Source organism: Marmota marmota, unplaced genomic scaffold (genome assembly GCF_001458135.2).
Source record: "Marmota marmota marmota unplaced genomic scaffold, marMar, whole genome shotgun sequence".
Classification (NCBI taxonomy): Eukaryota; Metazoa; Chordata; class Mammalia; order Rodentia; family Sciuridae; genus Marmota; species Marmota marmota.
Window position 1 is genome coordinate 5810528 of NW_025999891.1, and position 12947 is coordinate 5823474.

At 35.5% G+C, this 12947-nt stretch overlaps 1 protein-coding gene across 9 annotated transcripts in view; it reads left to right on the forward strand.

The window, feature by feature from the left end:
• Nf1 (neurofibromin 1) overlaps positions 1-12947 on the forward strand; it is a 245823-nt gene that overhangs the window by 213816 nt on the left and 19060 nt on the right. For 5 of the 9 annotated variants that reach the window (XM_048794474.1, XM_048794490.1, XM_048794481.1 and 2 more), the window contains 11 exons: positions 608-748; positions 3269-3395; positions 4383-4514; positions 5469-5604; positions 7453-7610; positions 8417-8482; positions 9710-9832; positions 10228-10358; positions 10539-10639; positions 12420-12562; positions 12889-12935. In XM_048794474.1, the coding sequence (XP_048650431.1) occupies positions 608-748; positions 3269-3395; positions 4383-4514; positions 5469-5604; positions 7453-7610; positions 8417-8482; positions 9710-9832; positions 10228-10358; positions 10539-10639; positions 12420-12562; positions 12889-12935 (1305 nt within the window). The remainder of the gene's footprint in view (positions 1-607; positions 749-3268; positions 3396-4382; positions 4515-5468; positions 5605-7452; positions 7611-8416; positions 8483-9709; positions 9833-10227; positions 10359-10538; positions 10640-12419; positions 12563-12888; positions 12936-12947) is intronic. The other 4 variants (XM_048794485.1, XM_048794487.1, XM_048794494.1 and 1 more) reach the window with 1 other exon arrangement.

Sequence of the window (12947 nt, forward strand, 5' to 3'; positions counted from 1 at the left end):
TTTTTTTTTTTTTTTTTTTTTTTTTGAGAGAGAAATTTTTAGTGTTTATTTTTTAGTTTTCGGCGGACGCAACATCTTTGTTTGTATGTGGTGCTGAGGATCGAACCCGGGCCGCACGCATGCCAGGCGAGCACGCTACCGCTTGAGCCACATCCCCAGCCCCAAGGAGTTTTAATATATACCATTTTTTAGCAGACAAAAAATATGACAAGAGCAGGACTTAGATCATTCTGGTGATACAGTACCCAGTAGGTTGGAACAGGGAAAAACTGAAGGCAGAAAGAATCCACATGTTGAATAAAGGGTGGCCTGAGGATTGCATCAGCAGCAGCAATACAAAAGAAATGACAAATTTGAGAGACTGCACTAGAAAACTGGATTTGGGAATCCAGAACAGAGAGAAATCAAAGAAGATGCTATGATCTCAGCCCAGATAACCATGTCTTTAGTTATACGCATGAAAAAGACAAAGAACTTATCTATATTTATCTCCTCCCCCAAATGAAAGCATGGGTAATTTTGCAAGATAGCATACTTTGTTTTATGATGAGGAGGCATAAATTTTATGTTCGGCTTACTAACCTGGAAATTTGTCTTCCTTTGCCAGGACTCCCCTTTGCACAAAGCCCTCTTTTGGGTAGCTGTGGCAGTGCTCCAGCTGGATGAGGTCAACTTATATTCAGCAGGCACTGCACTTCTTGAACAAAATCTACATACCTTAGATAGTCTCCGGATATTCAATGACAAGGTAAGCAAACTTTCCTTTGGAATTCCTAGATTACATGCATGTAGTACTTCTTTTTCTTTTTATTGCTGTGTGATTCTTTTAAAATCAAAAGAAGTCTATATTTTAAATATGGATATTTTTAATTTAGTTTAGTGTGAGTATATTTTCTTACCAGCTCATAAAAAAACCTATTTAAACTTTAGTACATATTTTCTGTATACAGATAGCAAAAAGTGGTGCTTGCTGATGCTAACAAATATTTTTAAGATAAATAATACTGAGTGGTAATAATAGCAACTATGCCAGGCCTTATGCTAAGCACTGTACATTCATTATTTTTCATTTTGATAACTCCAAGGTAGAGGTTAGCATTCTCCATTCCTATTTCACAAATAAAGAAATAATCTAAAAAAGTGCTTGTTTTTATTGACTAATGCTACTTAATGAAAAGTATAATAGTAGTTGGCTATAATCCCAACTACTCAGAAAACTTTAAGCAGGAAGATCAGTATTATTAAAACCTAATAAGGAAGTTGGAAAATCGAAAGGAACCCCTCCCCCCCCCCAAAAAAAAAAACAGTATTTGTTCAGTCTTCCTAATGTGGTATAAAACCAGTATTTGTTCAGTCTTCCTAATTTTGTACAGACCCAGAATAGCTAGGTATTGTGGAAATAATTTTCCCCCCAGTTATAGGGAGTCAACACAGGGGTGATCTACCACTTAGCTACATCCTTACCCCTTTTTATTTTTTTGAGACAGGGCCTCAAACTTGAAAGCCTCCTGTCTCAGCCTTCCAAATAGCTAAGATTATAGGCATATGCCACCACACCCAACTGGAAATGAAATTAATCTTAGAGTTTGAAAGTATTTTACCAATACAAAGGAACAATGATTAAGTAACTTGTCCTGATTCATGTATCTAGCTCCAAACTAGAATCCTTCTTTCTTAACTTTTTGTTCTTTTCTGGAGTTGTCTTGGGACAATAGTGGTCAAAGTGATATCTACTTATAGGCTATTTGTATGTTAGGAATATTTGTAGCCGGGCATAGTGGCACATGGCTATAATCCCAACTACTCAGAAAACTTAAGCAGGAAGATCACAAGTTTGAGGCCAGGCTTATAAACTTAGTGAGACCCTATCTCAAAATAAAAAGTAAAAAGGGCTGGATTATAGCTCAGTAATTAAGGGTCCTTGGGTTCACTTCCTACACCACCACAGGAAAAAAAAAGAAAGAATATTTGCAAATGAAGTGTTTGTATCTTAGAAATGTCTGCCTTGGTAATCCCAGTGTTTTGGAGGGCTAAGACAGGGGGATCACGAGTTAAAAGCCAGCCTTAGCAACTTAGTGAGACCCTGCTCAAAATTTTAAAAAATGGGGTGGGTGGCTGGGAATGTAGCTCATTGGTGAAGCACCTCTGGGTTAAATATCCAGAACCCCCCAAAAAAGGAAGTATCTGGCATTTTCAAAGCCAGAAAGAGCCCAGTAGAAGGAACTATGCCCCATAATTTAACCCATATGGTTTACTTTAAATCCAAACTATTCTAGGGCCCTAAAGTACTAGAAATCAGTTAATAAAGCTTGTTAAAAGTCACCAGGATGATATCTGGGTTCATAGATGCACGCTTCCGGGCCCAGCTATTTGGGAGATTGAGGTAGGAGGATCACTTGAGTCCAGGAATTTGGGTTTTTTGTTTGTTTTTGTTTTTTAGTTGTAGATGAACACAATACATTTATTTTATTATTATTTTTTTTAATGTGATGCTGAGGATCAAACCCAGTGCCTCACGTGTACTAGGCAAGTGCTATAAACTGAGTTTTAAACCCAGTTCCTAGTTCAGGAGTTTAATGTAAGCCTAGACACCATGCAAAGCCCCAGCTTGAGGGAGTAGGTGGAGGAACAAACTACATACCCAAAATAAACTTACACTGAAATAAAAAATTATGTATTATAAATAAATAAATGCTATTTCATTGTTCTACTGTCTTATTATTTAAGTGCTTGACTATCTTGCATCTTGTACTAGTTAATTTTTAAGATCTTTAATATTCTTCTGTGGTTTTCTGTAGCTGAAAATAATTTCTCTCAACTTAAAGGATTACTTGTCATAACTATTGAACACAAAAATCAATCATTGGTGTATATTTTTAGGGGAGGCACTAGGAATTAAACCCAGGGATGCTGTACATCCCAGACTTTATTTTTTTATTTTTATTTTTTGGAGACAGTTTAACCAAGTTACTGAGGCTGTCCCAAACTTGCAATCCCAAGTAGCTGGGGATAACAGGTGTGTGCCATGAAACTCTAAATAAGTGATCTTTTAAAGAAAGCTTCTGAACTAGGCCTGTAACTCAGTGACCAAGTGCTTGCCTAGCATAGATGAGTTCCTGGGTTAGATCCCCTGCACGGCAAAAAAAAAAAAAAAAAAAAAAAAAAANCACAAGACCCTGTCTCAAAAAAAAAAAAAAAAAAAAAAAATAAGAAGTGAAGAAAGCTTCTGTGTGAACTTCATTAATTCTCTCATGATTATTTTCAATAGAGTCCGGAAGAGGTATTTATGGCAATCCGGAATCCTCTGGAATGGCACTGCAAGCAAATGGATCATTTTGTTGGACTTAATTTCAATTCTAACTTTAACTTTGCACTGGTGGGACACCTCTTGAAAGGTAGAGAGGCCTTATGTCAGAATGTTAGTATGAAGCGCTACCTAGAAGCTGGAAGTAATTAAAATAATTGGTTACTTGAAATAATTTAACCCATATGTTTACTTTAAATCCAAACTTTGTCTTATTGAGTTATATTTTGTTCAGTATGTATTTTAATAGAGCCTAATTTCCATATCAAGTATCAGATTTACTTAAAAAGCAGAAGACGACAACCCACTTGGGATTCCTTCCTTTAGGAGCTCCACTTTCTTTGTTTCAAAAATAAATTGTTACTTTGCTCTAAAAAAAAAAAATGCAAAAGAGTTGATTTTTTTGTAAAATTCCTAGGTGCTAGGGCTAGGTGTATAACAATCCCCTGCCCCTTCAAACAAAAAAGAAATTCTACGTACTGAGCCTTTTAATAACTATGTTATTAGTAATAGTACTTAAGTATTCTGTTGATTAGCAAAACAAGACATTGTAGATCAGTGTTATTTGGTTAATTTATATTAGAAAATCTTGTTGTACAGATTTGATTACAGATTTTCTTCAGCTTGTTTCCAGTGTATTATAGATCAGTACCATTATTATACCACAGAGCCTCATCTCTCTGATCCTATCCTCACCCCTCCAGATTCCTGTATTACTTATAGCCAGTGCTCGTCAGCTGTTCCTCATCCTTCACTTTCTGACCTGGCTTTATTCTTCATTGCTGACTTCACAACTTGATAGCAGTGAATATAATATGATGCAGTCATGATCAGAGACTGTGGTTATTAGGAATAGCATAGTGTTTTGAGTGAGTGTCAAGCTAGAACTTGAGTCTCTAGTTTTGTATCAATTTAAATAATTCTTAGGCATGAGGGATCATAGAAGTTCCCTAATTTTTACCTGATGGGTACCTACCACTGTAAACGTATACATTTGATTTTACTTCCTTATAAAATTCCTGTGGAAAATATTAACAGGATAAATTAACATCTTGTTTTTATTTTTTTTTTTTTATAGGGTACAGGCATCCTTCACCTGCCATTGTTGCAAGAACAGTCAGAATTTTGCATACACTACTAACTCTGGTTAATAAACATAGAAATTGTGACAAATTTGAGGTGAATACGCAGAGTGTGGCTTACTTGGCAGGTAAAAACAAGAAACAGACAAAATTAATATTGCTGCAACTTTATCTTAGGAAAACCAAAAAGTACAAATACCTTCCTATATGGGTCCTTCAGCTGGCTAATTGGCAGAGTAAATAATTCATAGGTTCATAGGCCAGTCCTTTGATGTGGTTAAAACTTTGAAAGTTTTGCCAAAACGTTTTTCCTAATAAAATCTGGAATGTGTTCCTCTTGTCATCTTTGGTTCAGAACACAACAGTGGCTCCCTGTGGTTTGTCATAAAATCTGAATGCCTCAGGCTAGCATCCTAGGCCCTCAAGCAACTCTGATTCTATCTTCTTTATCTAAATTTCATAAGCCTAATTTTTTATATTTCTCCAAATGGATGGACTATTTTAAGTTAATCTACTTCCCATCTCTTAGTAGTGACTTTCTGCCTCTTCAAAAGTTATTCCTCATGCCATTTTATCTGAAATGTCTGCCCCATCCATACTAATCCATTAAACCTCCCCTATTTGCTCTTTTCTAATTTTTGTTTCTTTGCTCAGCAACATTTAGCACTCTCACACTTCTTGAATGTAGTTGTTCAGTGGCAAGTACTGATTCCCAGTTTAGCAGGTTCCATTTGTTGCAACTTTTTTATTTCATAGCCAATCATTTAACATCTCTTGAGTGTTTTCCTCAGTGAATTTAATAATACCTGCCCTGACTACTTTTTATTTGTTGAGATCAAATGTACATTTAAGCCCTTGAAAAAAAAGGGTGCTTACTAAATCTCTTTGTATATTTCATGTTTATGTAGCCTTCCAAAACAGATGGACAGGTCTGTCATTAGGTTTATATCCCTGAACCTCACATACTCTAGGGCTTTTTAAATGCACCTTTAACAGGTGTTACCCTCTTTAGAAATGTATCCTGTTTTAGGTGACACTAGTGACTTGTTAAATTTTTTAATCTGCTTTCTCTTTTATTTTAGCTTTACTCACAGTGTCTGAAGAGGTTCGAAGTCGCTGTAGCCTCAAACATAGAAAGTCCCTTCTTCTTACTGACATTTCAATGGAAAATGTTCCCATGGATATGTATCCCATTCATCATGGTGATCCCAGCTATAGGTAAGTGGACTTGCTCTTCCATAATTACATAATTATAATCAAGTTTCAATTTTCCAATGCCAGTGAAAGCAAGTGGCAGAATCATCTAGAAGATAACATAGAGGGGAATCTAGAGATAGTCAGGGAAGTGAAATAATAGTCTAGGAAGTCAAAACTATAAATATATAGTATTTTATGAGTTAGTAATAGGATAGTTATCATTCTAGTCTCATTGTGTTAATGTTATCATTAGTTTGCCTTTGTTGAGCACAAACCAGTTGAATAACAGATGATTTGAAAGGATTAGGTTGCAGCAAAGGGTCTTGGAAAAAACAGTATGAAATAGAAGCAACAGTTGCATATTTCATGATAGAAGCTAAACCATGTAGATTTGTAAAACCATGCACGCCCACATAAAAATTGTGTTTACTTGTATCACATTAAAGTCATTAAGAAGCTTTCTTTAGTACAGATTTAGATGAAAACCAATGAAATTATGTTCAATGTTATACGTGATTTGAGGTAGTATATTTTTCAGTATAACTTGGAGAAATTAGATGAAATGGCATCATTTGGGGATTTTTTGGCATTTTCAATTAAACAAAAATATTTAATTTTAATTTTTTGGGTACTGGGGATTGAACTCAAAGGCACTCGACCACTGAGCCACATCCCTAGCCCTATTTTGTTGCTTAGTGCTTCACTTTTGCTGAGCCTTGCTTTGAACTGGCAATCCTGTTGTCTCAGCTTCCAGAGCTGCTGAGATTACAGGTGTGCGCCACCACACCCAGCTCTAAACAAAAATATCTTTAAGGTTTAGATACAACATTGAACATAGAATCTCTTATTTGTAGAGCTTATATTATTCAATTTATTAACTTTCTGCTTTTTTAAAAAAAAGCCTTCCATGGTTTCCCAATAAGATTTTTAACAGTGTATGCAAAATTTATCTGCATATACTTGGTATGCAGTAGTCTTATTCATTAGCCATTTTATGACTGTATTTCTTCTGTCCTTTTTGTTATGGAAAGGAGAAAGTGAGTTTGCCTGACAGTTCCCCTGTCAACGTTTGATTGACAGTTCCCAATCAAGCCAAATAATTTAAAGTTTGATTTTCTTGGTATTTAAACCAAGAAAATAATTGCCTAAACTTGATTTTTCTCTATTTAAAAAATCAGTGCAGGGCTGGGGTTGTAGCTCAGTGGTAGAGCACTTGCCTAGCATGTGTGATGCACTGGGTTCGATCCTCAGCACCACATAAAAATAAATTAGTAAATAAAGGTATTTTTTTAAGTGCATTTAAGTTCAGAAGTATACAATATAATGATCTGTTTAATTGTCTGTGTTTATTGTCTGCCTGAAAATTGCTGAAAGTAAATTTTAAGTGTTCTCACCACAAGTAAATTATAAATATGTGAAATAATGCATGTTATTTAGTTTGATTTAGTTATTCCGTGTATACATACACATACACAATTTTTACTTGTCAATTTAAAAAGTTAATTAAGAACTAGGTATATAGCTCAGTTGTAGAGTGTTTGTCTAGCATGCTTGAGGTTCTGGGCTTTAGCCCCAGCACCAAAAAAAAAAAAAAATGTGAAAATGTTTAACAAGAAAAGCAATGAATAGAATCAGTGTAGTATAATTCTTTCTGTTTAGCCTTTGGTGAGTCCCTACTATGTACAAGATACCATGGCAAGGAAGATAATATTTCCTGGGAATCCATTCAGAGTTTGTACTGTAAAGCCCTTTAAAGTGCAGTTTTAATATTGATTGCTGTCATTAGTAATAGAAAAGCTACTTGGAATGGGCAAACATTGGTTGTATTTGTCACCATGTCAATTAATTCTTTCTGATTAAATCTCTTAGGACACTAAAGGAGAACCAACCATGGTCCTCTCCCAAAGGTTCTGAAGGGTACCTTGCAGCCAGCTATCCAACTGTAGGCCAAACCAGTCCCCGAGCCAGGAAATCCATGAGTTTGGACATGGGGCAGCCTTCTCAGGCCAACACTAAAAAGTTGCTTGGTTAGTTTATCTTAATTTTGTACAATTCTTAAATGTAGTATTATTCTGGAAAACAATCAGAGGCTTTCACGCTTGAAAAGATTATTTGAAACTGTTTTATATTATCAAAATTTTTCTGTTTCACTGTGGCAAAGTCTTTGTTTTGTTTTGGTACTGGGAATTGAACTCAGGGGTACTCAACCACTGAGCCACATCCCCAGCCCTATTTTGTATTTTATTTAGAAACAGGGTCTCACTGAGTTGCTTAGCGCCTCACTAAGTTGCTGAGGTTGGCTTTGAACTGGCAATCCTGTGTCTCAGCCTCCCCAGCTGCTGAGATTACAGGTGTGTGCCACCACATCCGGCTCACTGTGGCAAAGTTTTTTTATGCCAGTTATAAGAGGGTTTGATAAATTAAGCCATTGTCAATTGAGATAGAGAAATTCAAATGAGACCTTGAAATAAGGGTTTGTTTATTTCCTGATTCTTTAAATACTACAACTCTTCTTGTTTTCTCCCTTGGGTGGGTAGCAGGCAATGGCAATAGGAAAACCATTAGACACCTACAAGAAGAAAAGAGTCTTGGTATACTCTGGGCTTTTGGGATATTTCGCAAAATTATCATTTGAAAGCAGAATACACCAAAATGGTATGAAGCTATGATAATAGTATTTCCCATGTTATCTTTGAAATGACAAAAAGTAAAATAATGTATTTTTCAATATTATAAGAAGGTTTAATTTTTGAGAGTTAAGATTGCTCAGTTCTACCAATATTCGTCTATGAAAAATACACCTAAAATGCTATAAGATCCTTTTCTGTTTCAGAAACTGAAAGTAAATTCCTGGAAGAGCCCACTGATCTACCTCACATCACAGAGGAAATGCAAAGCAGTTCTGTATTCCCTTTGAACTTTTCATTATTACTAGAATATGTTGGTATCTATTTCTATGACCAGCATTGTGAATGGTTCAGTGGAATTTCAGTTATCCATGCAAACATATTTAAATATCTTGAAGTAGTATTGGAAAAATGTTTGTGTTCATAAGGAAATTAGTGAACAAACAACAAAGTACAAAATAAATAACCTGCCAGTAAACCATGAAAGAAATGGAAACTGTGAATGATAATCACTGTTACTAGTCACACAGATGTCTGTTACTTTTTGTTTGAGTTCTTTTCTGTTAATGCTTTGTGGTAAATAATCTTCTAGGAGTTTCCTGGTTACTTTGTGTTTTGTAATTCTGGATTTTTGTGTCAAGGAAGTTGTCCCCCTTTCCCTTGATTTGATTGCCAAAATTAACACCCACAACTACTAATGAGGCAAATATGCAATGGTTTGCATCTTAAATGCCCAAGTGAAAATTAGACTGATGAGAGATGCTAAGTAAGCCATAAGTGAAAAACTAACCAGAGAAAATGTGGTATTGAATTCATTCAGTGCATGTTCAGGGTGCAAAATTTATGGTCTCTGCCCTGGAGGAGCTTATAGTTTCATGACCAAGATATAGTCAGCTCACCAGCATCAATAGCATCTGCCAGGAGCCATTACAGTGATATAATAGGGAAACTGAGGTCTTGACGAAATTATGGGAAAGCTGCAATAACATTTGAACCAAGTCTTGAAGATTTAATATATGTTTGCCAGGTAGACACAGGATAGAGAAGGGCATTTATTCAAGAGAAAGGAGGAATCGCCTGACTAAAGAAGTTAGGAAAGAACAGATAGTGCATTATGCCATCATGGGGAATGGTGTAGGAAATGAGGGTAGAGAAGAATCAGAACTTTATTGTGAAAGATTTTATGTGCCCTCTTCAGAGATTTAGAGATTTAGCCTTACCATGTATCAAGCAGAGATCTTTAAGTAAGTAAGAACATGACCAAATTTTATTTGCTTTTTAGAAACTTTCTGGAAGCAATGTGGAGAAATAGGCAGAGATTTTGACTAGGGAACTATTTAAGAGATTAATACAGTAGTCCAAGCAAAAAATGATGTAGCTCTGTGCTAAGGCAGGAACATCTTAAACACTTTATATTCAAGCGTTTTTCTTTTTAGCATATTCTTATTCATAGACATCGTGGTTAATAAACTTCCATATTCTGTAACTTCTGTTTATAGGAACAAGGAAAAGTTTTGATCACTTGATATCAGACACAAAGGCTCCTAAAAGGCAAGAAATGGAATCGGGGATCACAACACCCCCCAAAATGAGGAGAGTAGCAGAAACTGATTATGAAATGGGTGAGAAACAAAGTTAATATTTGATCTAGATCATTGACAATAAGGTGGGAGAGTATAGAAAAGCTGTATTTACTTTCCATCCATGTCTTTACATCTTCAGGATGCAATATAGAAATTTATCCTTTTTTGTAAGATAAGCTCTACAGTCCTTAAAATGACAGTTATCCTGAAACCTGTGTAAAAAGTAATCAAATATATTATACACAGCATTGTAAATAGCTAGCCAAATTTTTGTGTAGATGAATAGTAATTCTGTATGATGTTTATGTTAATATTTGAAGTATCTACTGAAAACCTTTTGAACTTTAGAAGTGACATGAAAATATGTTAGGCAAAATGGTTGTCTACGTGCTCTGTTAATACAGCTGATTGTGTTAATCCATATCTTACTGCAGAAACTCAGAGGATTTCCTCATCACAACAGCACTCGCATTTGCGTAAAGTTTCAGTGTCTGAATCAAATGTTCTTTTGGATGAAGAAGTACTTACTGATCCGAAGATCCAAGCGCTTCTTCTTACCGTTCTAGTAAGGATTTTTACTTTTTGAGAATTTTTTTTCCCCCTCAAATTTTTATTCCAGTCTACTGTTAGGAGCCACTTAATATTAAAAGCATGAAAGGAAGATCATCTACTTCTCACCAAAACAGATAACAGTTCAGCCACAAAATTTTTTTAAATGTTTATTTACTTTTCTGCATCTTGGCAGGCTACATTGGTAAAATACACCACAGATGAATTTGATCAACGAATTCTTTATGAATACTTAGCAGAGGCCAGTGTTGTGTTCCCCAAAGTTTTTCCTGTTGTGTAAGTATTTCCTTTTGTTTTTTTATTTTTGTTTTTATGGTACTGGGGACTGAACCCAGAAGTACTTTACTACTGAGCTATATCCCTGGCTTTTTTTTTTTTTTTTTTTTTTTTTTTTTTTTTTTGAGTTATGGTCTCTAAAGTTTCCAAGACTGGTCTCAAACTTGAAATCCTCTTGCCTCAGCCTCCCAAGTCATTGGAATTACAGGCATGTACCACCATGCCTAGCCAGCACTCCTTTTAATTTTAGCTAACTTTTATACCTGTCTTTATGTCATATGCTTTATAAAGATAGCATAAAATGGGCATGATAAAGCTAACTTTAGATGGGCATGGGGGAACCCTATAATCTCAGTGACTGAGGAGGCTGAGACAAGAGGACTACAATTTCGAGGCCAACCTCAGCAATTTAGCCAGTCCATGGGCAACATAATGAGATCTGTCTCAAAATAAATTAAAAGGACTGGAGATGCAGCTCATTGGTAAAGCTCCCCTGGGTTCAATCCCCAGTCCCTCCCCCACACTGAAAACAAAAAAACCCACAAAGAACCCAAAGAAATTTAGGGTATTCTATTCCTGATCTATGCTTTCTATGTAGCATAATTGTTTCCTTAGTTTTGGTTAATCTTGTTTTTAAATTTCTAAATTTTATATAGTTAGGTCTTATTTCTTTTTATTATTGGAGTGCAGCTAGGATTAGAAATAGTTTCTTTCTAAAATTCCATTGGATCATATATTTCACTTCCTCCAAACTAATTTTTGCTTTCTTTAATAATATTCAATTGGGCTGGGGTTGTGGCTCAGTGCTAGAGTGCTTGCCTACCATGTGTGTAAGGTACTGGGTTCAATCCTAGCATCACATAAAAACAAATAAAGGCATTGAGTCCATATACAACTAAAATAAATAAATAGATAGATAGATAAAATAAAGTTCCATCAACATCTAAAAAAATTTTTTTAAAATAATATTAAATTTGAATTCTTCCCCCCTACACCCCCACTTTAAAGACAGGGTCTAACTGAGTTGCTCAGCACCTTGCTTTTTGCTGAGGCAGGCTTTGAAATCAAGATCCTGCCTCAACCTCCCGAGCCACTGGGATTACAGGTGTGTGCCACCACGCCCAGCTAGATTCAGGATTTTAAAGCACTAATTAGTATTAAATTTAGTTTTTTAACTCCCTGGATACATATCAGCAGTCAGCAAAAAGAGATGGTTCTAAAACATGCTAAATGGCAGGCAGACTCCAACCTTGTGTTAAAAAAACATTTACCACAAGTATGATTAGAAATGATTATATGACACCTCTAGTTGTTTGATTTTACTGTATTTTCCCTGATGATTTAAAATGAAAGACAAACCCAACAAGCAAACACATAAATTCATTATAGAAAATTTGGGAAATATAGAAGAGTACCAGAAAGTTAAAAGTATTCATCTCAGCCTGGCACTGTGGTGCACACCTGTAATCCCAGTGGCTCAGGAGGCTGAGGCAGGAGGATCGAGAATTCAAAGCCAGCCTCAGCAACTTAGCAAGGCACTAAGCAACTCAGTGAGACCCTGTCTCTAAATAAAATACAAGATATAGGGCTCGGGATGTCGCTCAGTGATTGAGTGCCCCTGATACCCCCCTGGTACCCCCCTCCCTGGTACCCCCCTCCCAAAATAAAAGTATTCATCTCCCTTCAATTTTGTCACTTTGTTCTGAGGAATATATATTATACAAATATTTTAGTTTAAAAATCACCTAAAATGTTCCTTTATTGACTTCTATTTTTTTAGGCATAATTTGTTGGACTCTAAGATCAACACCTTATTGTCATTGTGCCAAGATCCAAATTTGTTAAATCCAATCCATGGAATTGTGCAGAGTGTGGTGTACCATGAAGAATCCCCACCACAATACCAAACATCTTACCTGCAAAGTAATGGATGATTGATGAATTTGCTGATGTGTGCACTGTTGTAGAATGCACTGACTAGAGAATTCTTCATAACGGATAGGCTGCTTTATATTTTCTCCTATATAAACCATTTGTTTACTCAATTATGTGTTCAATATTGCTTGACAATTTTATTAAAATATGGTTTTATACTAAGTCTATTTTAATTAAGTTTTAATCTGCTTTGACATTGATTCTAAAATATTTTCAGTGTGTGCATGCACAGGTTTTACCCATGAGCTATCATAATTATTTCTGTTATGGTTAAAAGATATCTTGTTATAAGAGAAATATTTGATTTGTTGCAGGTTTTGGTTTTAATGGTTTATGGCGGTTTGCAGGACCTTTTTCAAAGGTAAGAAAATAT